This window comes from Lissotriton vulgaris, chromosome 7, assembly GCF_964263255.1.
Source record: "Lissotriton vulgaris chromosome 7, aLisVul1.2, whole genome shotgun sequence".
NCBI lineage: Eukaryota > Metazoa > Chordata > Amphibia > Caudata > Salamandridae > Lissotriton > Lissotriton vulgaris.
In genome coordinates this window covers 859,794,533-859,815,389 of record NC_141695.1, presented here as the reverse complement: position 1 = coordinate 859,815,389, position 20,857 = coordinate 859,794,533, and the positions used below count along the sequence as shown (strand labels likewise).

General features: G+C 41.4%; 1 protein-coding gene across 3 annotated transcripts in view; it reads right to left on the bottom strand.

The window, feature by feature from the left end:
• Window positions 1–1,192: 1,192 nt before the first annotated feature.
• The window catches only part of GEMIN5 (gem nuclear organelle associated protein 5), a 500,185-nt gene continuing 480,520 nt past the window's right edge, over window positions 1,193–20,857 (bottom strand). For all 3 annotated transcript variants that reach the window (XM_086931243.1, XM_086931244.1, XM_086931245.1), the window contains one exon: window positions 1,193–1,760. In XM_086931243.1, coding sequence (XP_086787369.1) covers window positions 1,581–1,760 — 180 coding nt within the window. In that variant the 3' untranslated portion in view covers window positions 1,193–1,580. The remainder of the gene's footprint in view (window positions 1,761–20,857) is intronic.

Here is a 20,857-nt window from a genome sequence, read left to right as displayed (position 1 = left end):
GTGTATAGCCACACCCCAGAAAACTGTAAACCTACAACCAGGTTTATAGATTTGGCACTAGTCACAGACAAGAACTAGTAGCGATAAAACGGATATCTGTAGTGGGACCTAGGCATGAAGGTTGGAAAAGGAGGTTAATTGTATGGGAAGGATATGAATGTATACTACTTAGAGAGACCTAAAGAAGGAAGGGTAAATTGGAGTTCACAAGAACATGGGACATAATACGTACTTCACTAGTCGATGATAAAAGTGCTCAGAAGACAAATACTTTGCACAAGAACTCCTCCATGGCTGAAGAGATTTGCTTATAGGGTATGACCTGGTTTGGCGTGTGCAGGGTTGTGGTGCTATTTGATTTTGGGGTGATTTTTGTCCTTCCCCTCACATCTTTATTTTCTGGGGGTCATGTAAATAGTTAGATTGGCTGAATTAAATTTAAGTAGTTAGTTTAATAAAAGTGTCATTGAAGAAAGGTGTACTTTTAACAATGGCACAATAGGTTTACCCTACAGAGCATCATAGGAGAAATTTGCTAAGATGGGTTGTTATGTAGGTAATGCATAGTTCAAAAAAGAATAGAAAGTAGGGCCAATGAAGACTTCTACTGAATGATATTATGTGTAATGTTGAAGTGAAAACTGAACTTTGTTGACATGTTGTGAAAGCTACTGCGGCATATACCTCGAATCAAAAATTATGAAACTTGTAAAAAAAATTAAATAAAAAAGTTATGGAAAATGTAGCAGCAGAGAAAATGCATGTAAGACGCAAACACATTAATGAAATCATGTTTTCCTCACTACTCAAAATGCGGTTTAGAACTCTTGCATTTAGAGCATAGAGTTAGTTACTTCCTGCACTGTGAACATTTAAAAAAAATTAAATCATGCTTACGCAGTTCCACATATCCACAATTGCTTGGAACACCATTTTTCCTAGGTGTTGATCACATGATTGCATATTAAACCGATTGAAGGAGAAATGGAAGCTGCCAGTATCTCCCCTTCTCTTTGTCAAGACATTTGATATAGATGCCAACTTTTACACAGAAGCATTCGCAAAGTCTTACATTAAAGGAACTAATTTGAAGTCAGAAGTTTCAAGCGCCATCCTAACCACTTCACTGTAACATGGTCAAGACCACACACTCGCTGTACCTCAGTATCTCAGCTGTAAAATGAACACATTAGAATGGAATCAGGCTTTATTAAAGTATTCCATCATTTCACAGTTGCTTGGCCATGAGCATGTGCACATTAGTAGGCATAATTTATTATCACGCAGGGGTGTAGAAAAAATAAATTATCTTACATAGAACCAGACAGTTTTTGTTCTGTGTAACATTATTGTGATAGGAGACCTGTTACTGTTCAGATTTCTGGTACAGAAAACATTGTAGACAGAATTGACGGATGTGTAGTGACCTGTAAAACTGGGAAGGGGAAAAAAAGTATTGTAAGATGGCACAGGCAATGAGTATGCACAGTTCACAGAATAGATCCCAGGAGTAACAGGTGAACCTCTGAATGCAGTTTCTAGGGAAAGAGACAAAACATGCATTGCATGCTGCAAGATAGTTAGCATGTTCCAGAAAGAAACTTCTTGCAGGCGTTGTGGTAAACAGACACTCCCTTGCTGTGCCTCTGCAGGATGTCCAGTGCCGCCAGCTTTACATCATCTGGCAGATCCAAAGGGTGTTGAGATCCAATGTGCAGCAGCACCAAACAGCTCTCAAGCACATCCGGGAATGGGAAGAGCTAAGATCAAAGACACAAGAGACCACCATGTCAGCAGGTCGCAGAATACAATGCTTACCACCTCTAAGCACCCCAGTGCCTGCGAACAATGCAAACAGCATGCACATAAGACATAGATTCAAGTATGTGTGTATATATATATATATTTATATTATTTATAAACCGCGACTATCAGTCTACTTTACCATAAAGTAGTTTCTATTGAGATATTTCCTGTAGTTTGTCCATGTCATTTCGCACGTTTCTTTCTAGTTTGATGAGCCTTTTTCATTCCTATTTGTGCAATACAGTGCTACACTTCTTTATCTGCGTGCCTACTTTATCAGCCCTTCCAGCGCATCAGACGTTTACAGCTTTGTTCATCAATGTTTGGGTTTTTTCTTCCTCTTCTCTTCTGCCAGGTGTCACCTGGCCTCCTCTTTCTTCTCAAATACTTTGCAAACTCAACTTTCAAATAAACCTATGGTCTTGATCCATCAGCCTAACGATTGCTTTCTACCATCTGATATGCTGTCCAGGATCGTTAAGCTGACACAGTTTTGCCCCTAGTTTACTTTCTGCTCTTCTCTGATGCACTGCTTCTACTCTCTGCTCTTTTTCTTTACATAGTACACTACTGAATAACTTTTGCTTTTATTATTCATACTGGGCATTTCACATCCTCTTCTGCACACTTTTGCTTAAAGAATGAATACTGGTACATTCTACAATTGTTTTTGTTCATGGATTGGCATCAATAGTTTACTGTGAAGCACGACAGCCATAAACATAACAAAAATGATGTGGTTGATTAGATTCAGGTGCCCAAAAGGAAGTGGATGCTGTATGTAATTGGAGTGTGATATCACTGATGACCCTCAAACATTGTGGTGAGCCCAGCACTCTCAGTTACAGAACAACCATCGGATTCGAAGAAAATGCCTCACATACATTTACAACGTTTACATACAAAATGAAAGTATCCAAGTTAAATGATGAAAGCATACGTAAATATTAGATTGATAGATTAGCTCTGTATATTAGAATATTTCAAAAAGTTTGAAAAACTAGCAACATACAAATTAGTTGGATTAGCTGTTTTTACCCAACAAAAAATGTATTGGATTGCCTATTAAGAGATCTATAGATAAGACACTTTTCAAAGATTCGCATCTGTAGTGGAAACTAGCATTGAATTAGCATTGAATTAGTCAAAGGTTAGCTTATATTTTATATGTAACCTGAAGCTAAGGCACAGTTCTATTTTTTACTGTCAATAAGAGGAACTGGTGAAACAGGCACAGCTGTATTGATGTAGCAAACCAGGTCACTGAGTTTCGAACTTAAAATCGCCAATCAACAGGCTGATTCATATAAGGAATATGCTACTTACCAGTATGCATCTGTTCTTGGCATAGAGGGCTGCAGAGTGGTACATTATGAATAGATCGCCATCTGGTGTTGGGCTCGGATGATTGCACTTTGTTTTTCTCTTGGAGAGTCTTTTGTATCTTGGTGACTCCTCCCTTAGTTGGTAGTGCGCATGGGCATCGGCTCCATCCTTAGATTGTTTTGCCATAGTAGGGTTAGATGGAGTAGTGTAGTAGAATACAGATAAGAATGCCCATGTAAGTGTATCTAAATAAGAATAATGTTGGAACAGACACAGGTTTCCGGGGAGGCTGGGAGGGCATGTACCACTCTGCAGCCCTCTATGCCAAGAACAGATGCATACTGGTAAGTAGCATATTCCGTTCGAGGCATATGGGCTGCAGATGGTACATTATGAATAGACTATACAGCAGTTCTCTCCCTAGCGGTGGTCGCCAGTGTCTGTTGCAACTGTCTGAAATAAAGTTTTTAATACTGCTTGTCCCACTCTAGCTTGTTGTGTTGTGTGCACATCTACACAATAGTGTTTTGTGAAGGTGTGTGGTGTAACCCAGGTAGCTGCTTTGCATATGTCATCTAGTGGGATGTTTCCCAAAAATGCCATAGATGCTCCTAGTTTACGTGTAGAGTGAGCTCTAGGAGGAACAGTTAATGTTCTCTTTGCTTTTAAGTAGCATATTTGAATGCATTTTACAATCCATCTGGCAATGCCCGCCTTAGAGATGGGATTGCCTTTGTGTGTTGGAGAAAACGCAACAAATAGCTGTTTTGTCTTTCTGAAAGTTTGTGTTCTTTCTATATAGTACAATATGGCCCTTCTAACATCTAATGTATGTAGGGCTCTTTCTGCTACTGTTTGTGGTTTTGGAAAGAAAACCGGTAATTCCACTGACTGATTGATGTGGAATGCTGAAATTACTTTTGGTAAGAATTTTGGGTTTGTTCTAAGAACCACCTTATTTTGGTGTAACTGCATAAATGGTTCTTGAATTGTAAAAGCCTGCAGTTCACTTACTCTTCTAAGTGACGTGATAGCTATGAGGAAGGCCACCTTCCATGTGAGGAATTGTATTTCACACCTATGCATAGGTTCAAAGGGTGGCCCCATTAGTCTGGTAAGTACTATGTTGAGATTCCAGACTGGGGAAGGTGGTCTTCTTGGTGGAATGACTCTTTTGAGTCCTTCCATGAAAGCTTTAATTGCTGGTACTTTAAACAGGGAAAGATGTTGCCTGTTTTGTAGGTACGCCGCTATAGCTGCGAGATGAACTCTTATAGAGGTATATGCTAAGTTACATTGCTGTAAGTGTAGTAAATAGCAAATGATTTGTTTAGTGGATGCGTCCAGAGGGTTGATTTGCTTACTGTTACAGTGTATAGCAAACCTTTTCCATTTTGCTGCGTAGCATGCTCTGGTGGTAGGACGTCTTGCTTGTTTAATGATTTCCATACATTTTGGTGGTAGATCTAAATATCCAAACTCTATGACCTCAGGAGCCAGATCGCTAGGTTCAGTTGTTTGGGATCTGGGTGCATTATTTCTCCATGGTTCTGTGTAAGATGCATGGGTAATAATCTTAGCTTTTGATGTGGTACTTGTGAGAGTTGTAGCAGTGTGGTGAACCACGGCTGTCTTGCCCACGTGGGTGCCACTAGTATCATTGTCATTGAGTGTTGTTGCAGCTTCCGAACCAGTAACGGAATTAGTGGTAGAGGAGGGAACGCGTAAGCAAATTTGTTGGACCAATTTATCCATAGTGCGTTGCCCTGGGACCGTTGGTGTGGGTACCTGGATGCGAAGTTTTTGCATTTTGCGTTCTGATGATTGGCAAACAGATCTATCTCTGGTTGCCCCCATTTTTGGAAGAATGGCTGCAGTATTTGGTCGTGCAGCTCCCATTCGTGTACTTGCTCTGATTGTCTGCTTAGGATGTCTGCTATCTGATTTTGAACTCCTGGTAGGTGTTCTGCTAACAGATAGATCTTTTGAGGAATGGCCCATCTCCAGATGTCCTGTGCTAGTTTGGATAGTTGGAGAGAGTGTGTCCCCCCCTGTTTTTGAATATAATACATTGCAGTCATGTTGTCTGTTCTGATCAGGACTGCCTTGCCTGTTATTTGCATTTGGAAAGCTTTTAGTGCTAGAAACACTGCTAATAGTTCCAGGTAGTTGATGTGCAGTTTCTTTTGCTACACACTCCACTTCCCCTGCACTGTGTATTTGTCCATATGCGCTCCCCATCCTGAGAGCGATGCGTCCGCTGTTATTATTACTTGTGGAATTGGCTCTAGGAACGACCGTCCCTTGGAAATGTTTTCTGTGTTCCACCACTTCAGAGAGCGGTACGTCCGGTCGTTTACCAACACCAGATCTGTAATCTGACCTTGAGCCTGATTCCACTGTGTCGCTAGACACTCCTGTAGTGGACGCATTTGAAGTCTGGCATGTGGTATTAGCAGTATGCATGAGGACATCATGCCTAATAGTTGCATAAACACTCGTGCTGGTAGTGAGTGTTGTGGTTGAAATCTTTGTATTAACCCGACCATTGTTTGTATCCTGACTGGGTTGGGGTATGCTATTGCTTTTTCTGTGTCTACTGTAGCCCCCAGGTATTGCTGAATCTGGTTTGGTTGCAGGTGCGATTTTTTGTAGTTCACCGTGAACCCTAGGTGGTGCAGCAATTGAATTGTCTTCTGTGTGTTGTGAAGACATTCTTCTTTTGACTTGGCCTTTATTAGCCAATCGTCCAAGTATGGGAAGACATGTATTTGTTGTCTTCTTAGGTGTGCTGCCACCACAGCTAGACATTTTGTGAAAACTCTTGGTGCTGTTGGGACACCGAACGGAAGGACTTTGAACTGATAGTGTTGTCCTTCTAACACAAATCTTAGGTATTTTCTGTGGGCTTTGTGAATTGGGATATGAAAGTAAGCGTCTTTTAGATCCAGTGTAGAAAGAAAGTCCCCTTTCTTCAGTAAAGGGAGTACTTGTTGGAGCGTGACCATGTGGAAATGCTCCGAATTTATGTAAGCATTGAAAGGTCTGAGGTCTAATATTGGTCTTAGGGACCCGTCCTTTTTGGGAATCAGGAAGTATAGAGAGTATACTCCTGTTCCTTGTTGATCTTTTGGGACCTTCTCTATTGCATGCTTTTGTAGAAGTGCTAGAACTTCTTCTCTTAACAATGTCAGATGATCTTGACTCATTGGCCGCTGTTTGGGGGGGATGTTTGGTGGGGTAGCTGTGAGTTCTAGGCAATAACCATGTTGGATAATTTGTCTCACCCACTTGTCTGATGTGATGTCTTCCCAGACAGGTAGGAACTGTGATAGACGTCCCCCGACCGGTGTTATGTGGTCTGGGGGGAGTTCTATGAAGTCACTGTTTTGGTGTTGAGGCGTTGCGGTTGTTATTATTTCCGCGGCCTCTACCCTTGTTGTTGTTACCTCTGTAACTGCCTCTTGAATTACCTCTGGGTGATGTTGGTGTGAAAGAGGTGGATTGCTGATTTGTTCCTGTATTCTTTGAGCCCCCTCTATAGGTGGATCTACGAAAGGAACCTCTGTGTGTTGGCTGTTGCAATGCTCCCATTGACTTAGCCGTTTCTGTATCTTTCTTCATTTTTTCTAAGGTCTCGTCTGTGCTTGAACCAAACAGTGTCTTTTGATCAAATGGTTTGTTCAGTAGGGCCGTTTGTACTTCTTGTTTGAATCCTGAGATTCTAAGCCATGCATGTCTTCTTAGCATGACACTAGTGTTAATAGATCTTGCTGCAGTGTCTGCTGCGTCTAGTGCGCATTTAATGGAGGTATTAGTTATTATTTTACCTTCCTGTATTAATTGATCTGCCTTTTTCTGATGTTCTTTGGGGAGATGTGTGATAAGTTTCTCTAACTCATCATAATGTGCCCTGTCATAACGTGCGAGTAGTGCTTGTGTAATGGCTATACGCCAGCTATTAGCTGCCTGTGATGCTACTCTTTTGCCTGATGCATCTATTAACTTTGACTCTTTATCTGGTGGAGGAGCCTCTCCTGTAGATAATGAGTTTGCTCTTTTACGAGCGTTTGAGACCACCAGCGAGTCTAGAGGTACATGCCCTTTAATAAATATTGGGTCCTTTGGAGCCGCTTTATATTTTTTATCAATTCTTGGGTTTAACACCCTGGCTCTCACTGGGTTTTCGAATATTTCCTCTGTGTGACTAAGAAGACCCTTCAACATAGGAAGAGTACCTGATGTTCTCTGTGCATTAGGTAGAGTCTCTAACAAGAAATCCTCTATTTGAGGTTCTGTATGCATATCTAGTTTGTGATATTTTGCTGCCCTATTAATGAGCTGCACAAAACCTGTGTTATCATCAGGTGGTGAAGGCTTTGAGGGATATAGCTCTGGGTCGTTGTCCTCATCTGACCCTACATCATAGTTTTCCCATGGGTCCTCCTCATCTGGGATAGTTTCGTCATCCCCTTGAGGTTCTCCCTCCCCTAGATCACTGTCTACATCTGACTGAGGTGTAGCTGGTCTTGGTGTGGAAGGTGTAGGAATATTTGTCCTATTGTGAGGAATAGGAGAAGAGGGTGTGACTTTAGGTCGAGGAGAAGCAGGAGGAGTTATATTTGTCCCCATTGTTCTCTTTTTTGAAGGAAGAGGTTTATCTTCTGACTGTTCACTCTTTCTCTTCTTCGTGACCACTTTCCCAGTTTGCGGATCAATAAACAAGATCTTTTGTTTGGGATCTGTCTGTTGCTCCTGAATCGGTACCGAAGGTCCTGGTTCCGAGAGGTGCTTTTGTTTTCGATCGTCAGATCTTGTTGTTTTCGACACCGAATGTCTGCTCGATTCCGACTTTCTGGGAATCGAGTGTATCTTGGACGATAAATCATATTTATGCTTCGACATGGAATGTTTCGATACCGAGCTTTCCCTTGTATGTAGCCTCGGTGCCGAAGTCGATGTCGCCCTTTTCTCGGATCCGACATGGTGGGGGTCCGAGTGTTTCGGTTTCAGTTTCGGTTTCGTTGCCGGGCCCGAGGGCGGGGCGTCGGAAACTTTTTTCTGCGGTTTGACCGGGCCCGAGGGCGGGGTCGTCACCGCACGGGGTCGGTTTTTCGGTAAGGGGACGTCGTCACTCACGGTTTGTTGCTCGATGAGTTCTTCAACCTCCAACTGGTCCCCTTCCGACCCCGACTGGTCCTCTTCTTCCTCGATTTGCTCGTCTCCGAACAGCTCCGGGATCGCCTCCGCCTGCATTCTGGAAACCTCGTGTCTTCGAGCTCGACGATTTCTAATCGTTAGCTTGGAGGAGAATGCTGCACAGGCTTCGCAGTCCCTGGATTCGTGTTCAGGCGATAGACAGAGGTTGCACACCTCGTGTAGGTCCTTGTGTGGGAACTTAGCACCACACGTTGGACATTTTTTGAATGGAGTCCTTTCCATGGACTCCGGGCTTGACTGCGTCGAGAAAGGCCTCCTGTTCTTCGACGTAGATTCAAGTTTTTCTCTTCGATTTTGAATTTGCAACGCGTCGGAATGGAAATGAAACGCGTTCGATAACAATACCGTCGAATTGGAAAGGGAATACGCGCCGATAAATCACTTTCTTCTGAAGTTGATCTGGAGCGTCTCGATCCTCATCCGAACCCGATGGCGGAAAAAAACAATCTAAGGATGGAGCCGATGCCCATGCGCACTACCAACTAAGGGAGGAGTCACCAAGATACAAAAGACTCTCCAAGAGAAAAACAAAGTGCAATCATCCGAGCCCAACACCAGATGGCGATCTATTCATAATGTACCATCTGCAGCCCATATGCCTCGAACATAGTATTCTGCAAACATACCAGTGCATGTGTGTATGAAAGTGGATATATCTTTCGGGTAGGAAGGTGTGCAGCCCTGAAGATGAATGTGGTATCCAGGCTACTTTAGGTCTTCCTGGCTCTATTACTGCGATTTATTTTATTTTATTTATTTTTATTTAATGCGATTTTCTATAGCGCGAACATTACCCGAAGGTGTCAGAGCGCTTTACAAAAGAACAAGTTGCGATACATAAGGACTTAGGATTACATGAGTTACATAAAAGATACAGGGAAAAAAATGCAAATGTACTAGTTGTAAAGTCACTCAAGGAAGAGATACAAATGGATAAACTCTAAGAATCACATAGGAACGGTAGTGAGTACAAGGGTCTACTACATATACTAGTGGTTAGAGTATCTATATATATATATAGATATATATATCTATATATCTGTGTATCATGATGCAGAAAGGCAGCTGAAATGCCAACGCACCTGAGACAGGGGTCATGTCCCTGTTTCACAAGGCCCCAAGGCAGTGAGTGTATTGGGGAAATGGCCCTGAGAAGAGCTGGTAAGTAGGTTTATCTGGGACCACGCATTCATAGTCCCTTTGGGATGCTATGGGGATGCTCAAAAAGGCCTCAGACCCTACACAAAAGCCACATCACAAGACCCTATTAGATATGTGTGATATCATAGGATTACAAAAACTGCTTACCACATATCCACTCCTACTAAAAGCGATCTACAAAATTTTCAGAAGTGAACAGGGGGCCGTACCTATCCAAATTACAGGAGTGGAGACTTGGGCTCTCAGATAAGGAACTCCAAAGTGGGTTTAGACTATCCTTTAAGACTTTCATAAGGGTGGCTCAGTGTACGAGTGGCCTAGTGTTAAGACTCTCTCTGAAACAAATCTGGACCATGAGAGAAAGCAGATGAACAAATGAAATGAACATAAGAACTACAACTCAAGATGATAAGTTTGTGTCTGTGGTGGAGAAGAGGTGGGGGGTGAGGGGGTCATTTGAAAGGCATTGCTACGATTAACACATCCCCTCAAAGCAGGAAAGAGTAGACAAGAAATGGATGGAACCTAATGCTAGACAAACTAACCTATTTCCAGGAACTGCAAGTAGATACATAAGGCTTTGTGTATGTAAGGACACTGCATTTCACATATAAGGATACTGAAAAATATTTACTTCCTGCTATAAAAGAGCATGAGCTACCCTGTTCTGGAACTCCTGAAACAATCATATCTTTCAAACCAGACTCAAGTTAGGGGAAAAGTCCTCTCATTTCCGATATTACTGACAGCGAAAATGATTACTGCTAAATGATAGAAGAGGGCAAAGCCTCAAACTCTGGAGAATTGATACAACAAACTACGGGATGTAAGGACTAGGGAAAGAACCACAGCCTGAATCGGTGACAGAAAGTCAAAAATACTGGATGGCTGGCAACCAGTGCTTCGCTATCGAGGCAAAAATCCAGAAGTTGCATACCCTCTCTAACCAAGACTAACTGAGGTGATTGTGCTAGCGGTGGATATTTATGCTACATGCAATGCGGATGGGACATTCTGTAAAAGGAACATACTTTGGGGTGGGATGTAGAGATTGGGTGGTAGGATGGGTGGAACAGGGGAAATGTACCAGATGAATCGCGTTATCTAGAAGGGGCAGTGCCCCATCATTTTATTTCGAGCAACTATAAATGTTTTATGTTTCTAGTCTTATCTGCAAAATTAAAATATAAACATTATGGGAAAAACTAACTTCAGTATTTCAGTAGTAAAGCGAACACTAGCGTGGTGACACTTTAAAGGGGAGAAAATTGTATCCTGTACATTTCAGAGAAAACGAATTTTGCTGAAAAAGTAATTTCACTGAAAAAAATTGGTAGCAATATATAATTAAAATTAGGATAACACGATAAAGAATAGGGTAAGGATTAAGGTTAACAAGAGAGTGAGTTTTAGTTTTAAAGTTAAAGTCTTGCTTTGGGACAAGATTGGGATAGGGTCATGTTGGTTTAAGAGTAAGCATCAAGTTTATTGATAGAGTCGGTGTTAGGATTGAGATGGTTAGGATAGGGTCAGAGTAACAAGGTCATGGTCAGTGACTGTTTTTCCTTTGCCATAGCAAGTCTCGATTCGCTAGACAATTCACCTTACAATGCCTTCTTCGGAAATTTGAAAAGTTAAAAAAGCATAGGCAAATATCCCTAATCAGTTCATCGATAGTGCATTGTCTATGGATTCTGGCTGTGGATACCTGGAGACGAAGCCTGGGAAATTTGCATTTTCTAGGGATGGCAAACATGTTGATGGCTGGTGTTCCCACCACTGGAAGTACCTGCAGAGGACTTGCCAGTTAAAGTCCTGCTCATGGCCTTGATGATATGTCAAGCTTAGAAAGGTCTGCAAAGTCGCCGCCCACCCCTAGTAGGAGCTCTGCTACAAGATGGATTTTGTAGAGAATTGTGCAGACAGCTGGGAAGAGTGGGTACATCCCAATGACTGTAATGTTGTTCATCTCTATGAGGACAACACTAAAGTGGGCAAGCCTGTAGAAGGTTTAAAGGGCTGGGCGAATGGCCATCAGCTCTAAACAGTTATAGCGTTTTTCGGGCCATATGTATCATCAACCTGATTTGCGATTCTCAAATAGCGATTTTTAAGAAATCGCTATTTGAGAATCGCAAATAGGCATGTATGTACAAAATCTATTTTTTTTTGCGATTTCTTAAAATTCCTTAAATGCGATTAACAAATTGCGAATCGCAATTAAGGAATACTTTCCCATTAATTTCTATGGGGCAGGAGTTATTTTCAATTTGCGATTCGCAATTTGCTAAACGCAAATTGCGAATAATTTCAAGGGTGCAGGGGTGCACAAAGGACACCCTGTTGCACCCCTGAAATATGCATGGGTGCACATGTGGCGCACATACATGCCCTAAGGGCATGTATGTGCATCACATGGCACTTTGAAAAATGCAAAAAAGTGCATTTTTCAAGGAATTCGCAACTTACCACCAACTAGAAGTTGGTGGCAATTTGCGATTCCTTAAGGACATTTTGCAAATATTCTTTGCTTCATACATTGCATTTAAGGAATCGCAATATTTGTGATTCCTTAAACGCAATTGCAAAATAAGGAATCACAAATTTTGCGATTCCTTGTTTTGCACCAGATTTTGCTTTATACATACCATTTAGAAAATTCGCATTCGCAAAGGCCAAAATTCTGCGAATTTCGACCTTTGCGAATGTGAATTTGCTTGATACATATGGCCCTTAGTACTTTTTATTAGTTTTAGTTTTTTCACAAAAACAACAAAATAAAACATACCACCATTTCACATGTAGTAATTACCAGATCACCTGAGTAATCTTTTACAATTGCATGAGTAGTTTTTTACAATTGCCATCAAGCGTATGTATTGCATAAGAAACGTCGGGGTCAGGAGGCTGGATGTCCTGCCTACTTTATCCGCCCGACTCTTGGCGTCCAAGATCTATCTCAGGCTCCTATCATCTCTGGCTATGCCGCTCTACTCAGCTCATGGTGGATCGGTCGACGAAGTTTGGATTTCCCAGTCCAGATCATGGTTGGCTTGCCATTGTACTCACACTTTCTGAAATTTCCTTGGGCAACCCCTCGCCTCCTAAACCACCCTCTCTAACTCCATGCAGCCCATCAAGCCGGTCTTCCACTGGCTTTTTGTGGGGGGGAGGGGACTATAGCTTCCCATTTACTGACAATGTGCCTTTTTCCTAGTTAGAAACCCAGGGCAGATAGTATGAGTTACTTTCTGGGGAGGGTTACATTGCCCGTTATTTCCACAATTAAGAACTGTATTGTGGAAGGGATATCAGCTTCCGGAACATCAGCTAGCTCTTCAACTATTACCCTCCAGTAGGCCTATATGAGTGGATATGACCAAATAATATGTATAAAGGTGCCCACGTCCTCGCCAAATCGTAGACAGTTGAGGATTTGTGCCCTTCCCATTATGAACAATTGCAATCTATTATAATATACCCTGTGAAGGACCTTAAGCTGTATGAGCATCAAGCTTGATTTTATTGCTACCTCCAGGGAGTGCATCAGTGCTGCTTCCCAGTCAATGTCGTCCACGAGGTCCCAGGTCTGTTTCTCTCTTTGTTCTTAGTGAACAAAGGTTATCTTGCCTATTGTTGAGGAGAGTGCAATAAGTTAATGAAATGGCTTTTGAGGGCATTTCATTCCAGAGTATCCTACTTTCTAGGGGGCTCCTGTCATCCAGCGTGTACCACGGTATTTCATCTGCTTGCAAGACATGGTGTATTTGAATGTATCAGAAAATGTGTGTGTCATGCAGGTAGTACTCTACCTGTAGGTCCTGGAAGAGTTTAATCACTCCCCTTCCCACCCAGCCCATCGAGCTTTGAGACTCCGATCAAGTCCCAAAGGGTCTTTTTTCAAGGCCTTCAGAGCCCTTTCAGAGTGTTCCCGATCCAGTGTGGGGGTCATAAGAGAGTTTATCTCTCTAACCTACATAGGTGACCGCTTTGTCCCTGGTCTCCAGGGTACTTTCTGTGGGACCAAGTAAGTGTGAACAGAAACTTGTGCCATATATGTAGTGCACATAGGACTTATATTTCATGACTGACCTCTCCAGTCGTGTAAATGGGTCAGATCGAGGTTATGAAGCCCCACTTATGGACTGCCTAGAGTTGGGATGCCCAGTAGTATGCCCTAAGATAAGTAAATGAGATGCCCCCATTATATACGTTTCTCTGCAGGGTTCGGAGGGCAACTCGCCGAGTTCCACCGCCTCAGAGTAAGTTCCGAAGTGTACTGTCAACTTTATTAAAAAACTTATTTGGGTATTGGCCATGGAGTGTTTTGTATCACATACAGAAATTTGCCCAGGGTAATCATTTTTAAAAAGCCTGCTCTTCTCATGATCGACTGTGACAATTGCCTCCAGTGGCCGACGTCATGCTAAAAGGTCTGATAAGCTGCTTCCTTGTTCTCTTCAAGGAACTGCCGTTTAGAAGGCCTTTTTTCAAACCCCAGGTTGCAAAAACCCTCTCTGGTTGTCACCATCTGAGTCGGGATCAATATTTCCGGGGCCATGCAGCCTTTTGGTATAGTATTGATTCATTCCAGTTGATTTTGTATTCTGCATACTTCCCAAAATTTCTAAACACCAAAAGGACCACTGGGATCGAAACAAGCGGGCCAGAAAGGTACAATAATTTATCATTCACATACAGGGAAACTTTCTCTAGTGTTCCTGTGACTTCCGGAAAGCCTATCACATCTCCTCTGATGCTCAGCCAGCAGGCTAGAGTCTCCAAATACACAGCAAACAAGAGCGGCGAGACGGAAGTTCCCTGGAGTGTCCTCCCTCCAGTCCAAACTCCTCAGAGAAGGTGCCTTTCACCTTGCCACCGGGTTGTGGTTTTAGAGTGCTACCAAGGGACGGTAAGTCGGGTCTATTCCCACTGCATGGACTCAAACGCCTTTTCCACGTCCAGAGATACAATCACAAAGGGGTATCTGCCTGTCTGTTTGATAGTCCAGCCAACAGTGGAGGAGGTAGAAATTGTGTTGCGTAGCTGTTTGAGTTATAAACCCCGTTTGGTCCCAGTGAACTATCTTTGGGATACCTTCTGCTAGTCGGATCACTAGTACTTTAGCCAGGATCTTTATCTCTGTGTTCAGAAGGGGTATTGGCCTATATGAAGAACAGTTGTTAGCAAGCTTTCCAGTTTTGAGCAACAAAGCTGTCCTTGCTGTATGTAGGTCTGAGGGGAGCTCCCACAGCTTCAGCGACTTTATGAACATAGGCCCAATACCGAAAAGTATATCTTTTTTAAAATAACATTTCACTGGGGTGCACTGGAGTCTGGCGTCTTCATCGACTGCATCAGACCTAGTGCCTCTGTTAATTCTTCCATTGGAGATTCTTCCTGATCTAAAGTTCTCATATTCTTCAATGAATGCCGTGGGAGGGGTATCTCCCCCTGGAAGGCCTCAAGGTCTGCCTCAGAGGCCAGGGCCCGCTGCCTATAAAGCTTTTGGTAGTAATGTGCAAATCCCTCTACCTCATACAGTCTTTGTTGGGTAGCTAGGAACTATTGGTTAGCCAAGTCATGAGTCAGGTTGTGGTATTACCTTGTTAGGGCCGACAAGCAGTTCAGCTGCGCCCTTTTCCCCGAGTCAGCATAGGTCGTCCCAGTGGTCCGGATGTGGTGCTCTAGTGTTAGTAGGTAGAGCTTAAGGCATGATTTCTGTTATATGTGTTGATATTTGAAGTGGACACGAGCGCGCATGCACTTGTGTCAACTTCAAATAATATTCCACGCGGTATGCTATGGTTTGATATAGTGCTGCGTGGGATGTATGGGTTTGAATAGATCCTGGAGAGATATAGGCAAGGTTGATGGTGGTTACAGGCATTCTGACTTGTGCTTATGAAGTGAGATATGCGAATAAACCACGCTCGTCATAATACCAGTTTCCTCGTCATTTTGGATTCTTCTTTACACTGGCGACGATCCGGGATTGTTCTCATGCGTCCAAATTTGGATTATCTACAATTTTTTTCATTAACTTCCTTTCTTCAACTATAATCTTCAGATTACGGACGTAAACTCAAGAGACTTCATTTTTTTTTACCACAACGCTTTCAGTTCTAATTGGCGGACAGGAAGTGTGCTCTACAACCATACTCACCAACTTTTCAGCAATTTATTGTGATTGGCTTTTCATCGCATCCTAGCACTACTATTGGCCATTGACTTTTCAGCTTTTCTTGCGCCTCCATTGGATATTAAACTCAAAGGAACCAACCCTACACGTCAGCGACGCCTTCGGGAGCATTTCCTGGGTTAACTCTCTGTGTTCTGGTTGTTTGAACATGCGGAGTGTTTAGCCCAGTTGTTCTCCAAACGAACATGCTTGATTCATTGTGCAATTACAGCGCGATCGACGGAGGAAGCTAAATTCAGGTTGGTGGAATATTGCTTCTGTGATACGCACATAAACTATTACGCGTGTCAATCTAATGCTATTTCAATATATGTAAATCAACTGTGACACGCACACATTGTTAATTAGCATCACATTAAAACAATTTTGGGCTCAAGTCATCTAAGAAACATTTAAAGATACAGTCATGTCTGGCATTCAACCTCCTCCATCCTTTCTCACATTGCCTGGTGAACCCCAAATTGAATGGGATATATGGGAAGCAATGTTTCTTGCGTATGTTGATGTCCTGGAAGGGGAGGAATGTGAAGCAGACAGGAAATTAGCCTTACTCAAACACTGTCTTTGAGGTATTGCTCTTAAAGAATATAAAAATGTACCTCCTTTAACCAATGCATCTGATTTAAATGTGTACCAAGTTGCATCTAAACAACTTTCAATTCGCTATGGGAAGAAAATAAACATGGTCATGGAAAGATTTAAATTTTACTCTAGGAAGCAAAAACCTGATGAAACTATTGACAACTATGTATCAGCTTTAAGAGCCTTAGCAGTTACATGTGATTTTGAACACATCAACTATGACCAAGTTTTAGGATACCAAATTCCCATGCGCACTAATAAAAAAATACAAGAAAGATTGTGTACAACCTCTGATAGGTCTCTTAACGCAGCTATTGAAATAGCGGAATCTATTGAACATTCAGAAAAGTTTGTGGATGAAATTAGATCGTGCAATAAGTCTGATATACATGTTGTCAACAAAGAGAATGATAAATAAAAAAAATTGCTAAACAAAAAAAAAATCACAACTCAAAGAAACGAAAATTACCACAAAAATGAAACCAGAAACAAATGGCAAATACCTGATTCTAGGTGGAACAGTATTTATTTTTTTAGATGTGGTAGTAGCTATCATCTAGGGAATTCAAAGTCATGTCCTGCTTTAGAAAAAGTGTGTGCCAGATGTAAGAAAAAAGGACATTTTCCCAGAGTTTGTAAGTCAGCCCCAAGAAGCGTTAATGTTATTCAAGATCATGAAGACTCATATGATGAAGACTATGATGTAAATACCATACTTTGTGTGACTAAAGAGATAAGCACAAAAACATTTCCCTCATGCTATGTTACTATTAATGGAATTTCCACAAAAGTATTAGTAGATTCTTGTTCATGGTATACTATTCTGCCTCATGCACTTGTTTGCTCTAATTGGCCTAATGTAGAAGTTACACTCCCTGACATTTCACCAAGCTGTTACACTGGTCACAAACTGCAACTTATTGGGTATTTTATTGCTGATTTGTCTTTTCATGAACCCAGCACACGTGGGAAAATTTATGTTACCAAAGTGGGGCAATCGCTTTTAGGATGGCCACATCAAAAGAAACTAAGTAAAAAAAATAGACCCTAATGCTGACCCTCCTGTATATTCAGTTGATACAATTACCACAAAGTCAACTTTGGTCAAGTCCAATTACCTGTCAGTGGTTTCTAGAATAAAGAATGAGTTCCCCACATTATTCAGTGACAAACAAGGTGAGTACAAGGGTTTTAAACATTGCATAAAAGTACATGCCAATGCTATACCTGTATGTCACAAGGTAAGGAATGTTCCTTTGTCCTATAGGAACAAATTGAAAGAAATGCTAAATGATGTGTGTTGTAAGAAAATAATTGAACCAATTGAGTCATCCGCTTGGGTTTCACTAGTTGTTATTTCCATTAAATCGGGAGGAGATCCTCGTTTATGCATAGACTTGCGCAGTCTTAATAATGCTATCTGTGTGGATTCCTATCCACTTCCCAATCTACATGAGATGGTTTCTACATTAGCTGATGCACGGGTATTTTCAAGTCTGGATCTTGCTAGCGCATACCACAAAGTCCTTCTCCATGAGGAATCGAAAGATCTGACTGCGTTTACAACTCCAGAGGGGTTGTACATATTTTGCAGGATGTGTTTTGGCTTAGCTAGTGATGCTGCTGTGTTTAAAAGGCTGATGAAAGAAACCCTAGATGGTCTCACTGGAGCTATAGCATTTCAAGACGATATTTTAGTCTTTGGGAAAGATGACAAAGAACATGATCACAATTTAATAAAAGTTTTGAACGTCTTATCAAAAAAAGGTCTAACACTTCGTGCAGATAAGTGCAAATTCAAAAGACAAGAAGTTGAATATTTGGGACACAGTATCAGCTGAGATAGAATTAAACCTAAAATGTCACATTTGAAAAATATCAGTACAGCTCCTATTCCTGAGAACAAGGAACAATTAGTTGCTTTTTTAGGTTTAGTAGAATTCTATGCCAAATTTATTCCAAATTAACTGTAATTGAACCATTTAGGAATCTGTTAAAAAAGAATGTGAAATTTAATTGGACTGATATTATAACAACAACCTTTTCTGCTGTTAAGGAAATGATTATAAGGTTCCATGTCTTAAACCTTTTGTCATTGGCAAACATTGTATTGTAATGGTAGATGCAAGCAATTAGGTGCTGTACTGATTCAAGAGGAATGGGGTAAGGAATGGATTGTAGCATATGCTTCAAGGACATTGCGAGAGTCTGAGCGTCATTATTCAGTGATTGAAAGAGAGTTATTAGCATGTGTATGGGGTGCTGAATATTTTAGATAATTTTTATGGGGGACCACGTTCACCATCAAGTCTGACCATAAACCTTTGGTTCATATATTATCACCTGGTGGTGGACACACACTGTCATCAAGATTAGCTAGACTTTCATCAAGATTACAACATTTCCGGTATTCATTGGAGTATATTCCTGGCAAAACTAATTTTCATGCTGTCTGTATGTCAAGGTTACCTCTCCCGAGTAGGGAATCAGACAGTTTTGATACTGATGAAAGTGAGGTAGCACATGTTGTGCGTGATGTGAATTTGTTATTTGATGACAAGTCTGTCATTCACGAGCAATTGTGGAATGAAGAAATGGAAAAAGATCAAGAAGTAAAGAAGTTTATATTAAACGATTGGCCAGAAGAGAAAGAGCTCATAGGGAGTTTCGCTAGTTATTACAAGATTAGAGATGAATTGGCCATAGAGAATGACATTATTTTAAGAGGGGATACATTTATTCAACCTCTTGGTCTCAGAAAGATGTTTGTTGATGTTGCGCACGAGGGGCATTTTGGTATCTCCATTACCAGGAGACGTTTGAAAGATAGTTTTTGGTGGCCAGGGATAGACTCATATGTTGAGCATCAGGTGAGACTATGTAATTTGTGTGCTAACAGTGACACGTCAGCCAAAGCTTCGAGTGCCAGTCCACAACCAGTGATTTACCTGCTGCACCGTGGAGCAAACTAGGCATTGACATAATTGGCCAGTTCAGTATTTTACTGCCTCAATATTTATTTGGTATTGTGCTTATGGATTATTTTTCGAAATGGTCAGAGATTAAAATGGTCAGAGAAGTTACTTCTGAAGCCATTATACAATTTTCGGATTATGTTTTCTGTAGAGAAGGCATTCCGCAAGAGATTGTCACTGACAATGGACCACAATTTATTAGCAAACAGATGGAAGAATACTTAATGAGATGTGGTATAGTTCATTAAAGGATTGCAATTTTCCATCCAGAGGCAAATGGCCAAATAGAGAGGTTCAATAGAGTTGTTAAGGAAGCAATTCAATTGGCTGTTAAAGGTGGGTTGTGTTGGAATAAAGCTCTACAATCCATGTTTTTCTCTTATAGAACAGCTCCTAATGAGGTTACTTTGTTAACACCCTTTGAATTATTGAGAGGTTGCAAACCTAGTACAAAATTAGTTCCATGGTGGTTAAGGAACAAGAACAAAACACAAGCAGAGATTGCGGAGATAGATTTTAAGGAAATTCGTCGTAAAATGGATGCTTACAAAAGGAAAATGAAGGATGATTTGCTAAGAAACAGGACTGTCAGGAATGTTTTTATTAAGGTGGGAGACTTGGTACGGTTGAAGAAAGGTGGTATTGTATGGAAGGGGTTGTCTAATTGGTCTGATCCCATGGAAGTGGTAGAAGTGTTTAAGAATGCAGTACGAGTGGAAGATGGGAGTGTTTGGAATTTCAACAGAGTCTCAATTTATAAAGGCAGAAAGGAATTTTGTGATGACATTTCTTCTTCAAATGTATTTCTGGATGTGAATGGAGATAGTGGAAGCAATTCAAGTAATGAATCATCTATTAGTGAACAATGTGTTTCTGCTCCTGCATGTTCAACAAGAAGTTCAAGAGTTCGCAGGTTACCCATCAAATTAAAAGATTTTGTGCTTTCTTAACTATAATATTTATTATTATCTTGTTAAATAAAAGGGGGGAGGTGTGTTATATGTGTTGATATTTGAAGTGGACACGAGCGCGCATGCACTCGAGTGAACTTCAATAATATTCCACGCGGTATGCTATGGTTTGAAATAGTGCCGCGTGGGATGTATGGGTTTGAATAGATGCTGGGGAGATATAGGCAAGGTTGATGATGGTTACAGGCATTCTGACTTGTGCTTATGAAGTGAGATATGCGAATAAACCACGCTCTTCATAATACCTGTTTCCTCGTCATTTTGGATTCTTCTTTACAGTTTCTTGCGAGAAACCATGTTTTGGGCTTTGTCTCGAAGTACCAACTGAAAGGTCTCATACAGTATTACTGGGCAGCTCACTGAGTCCTTGTTCTCCTGCAAGTAAAGCTCAGTGTCAATTTGGAGCTTGTGCACTACCTCACTGTCCTGAAGGTCCCAGCTGTTCAGCCTCCACGTAGCCCCCATGACCCAGATCCAGCCCGGAGCACCTGTTTAAGTGGAGCATGGTCTGAAATGCCTCTGGATAGGTATACTACTGCTATATTATCTGGGCACTCCATCATTGGCACAAATTTTAATCTAATCTGGAGAATGATCTGTGAGCCTCAGAGAAG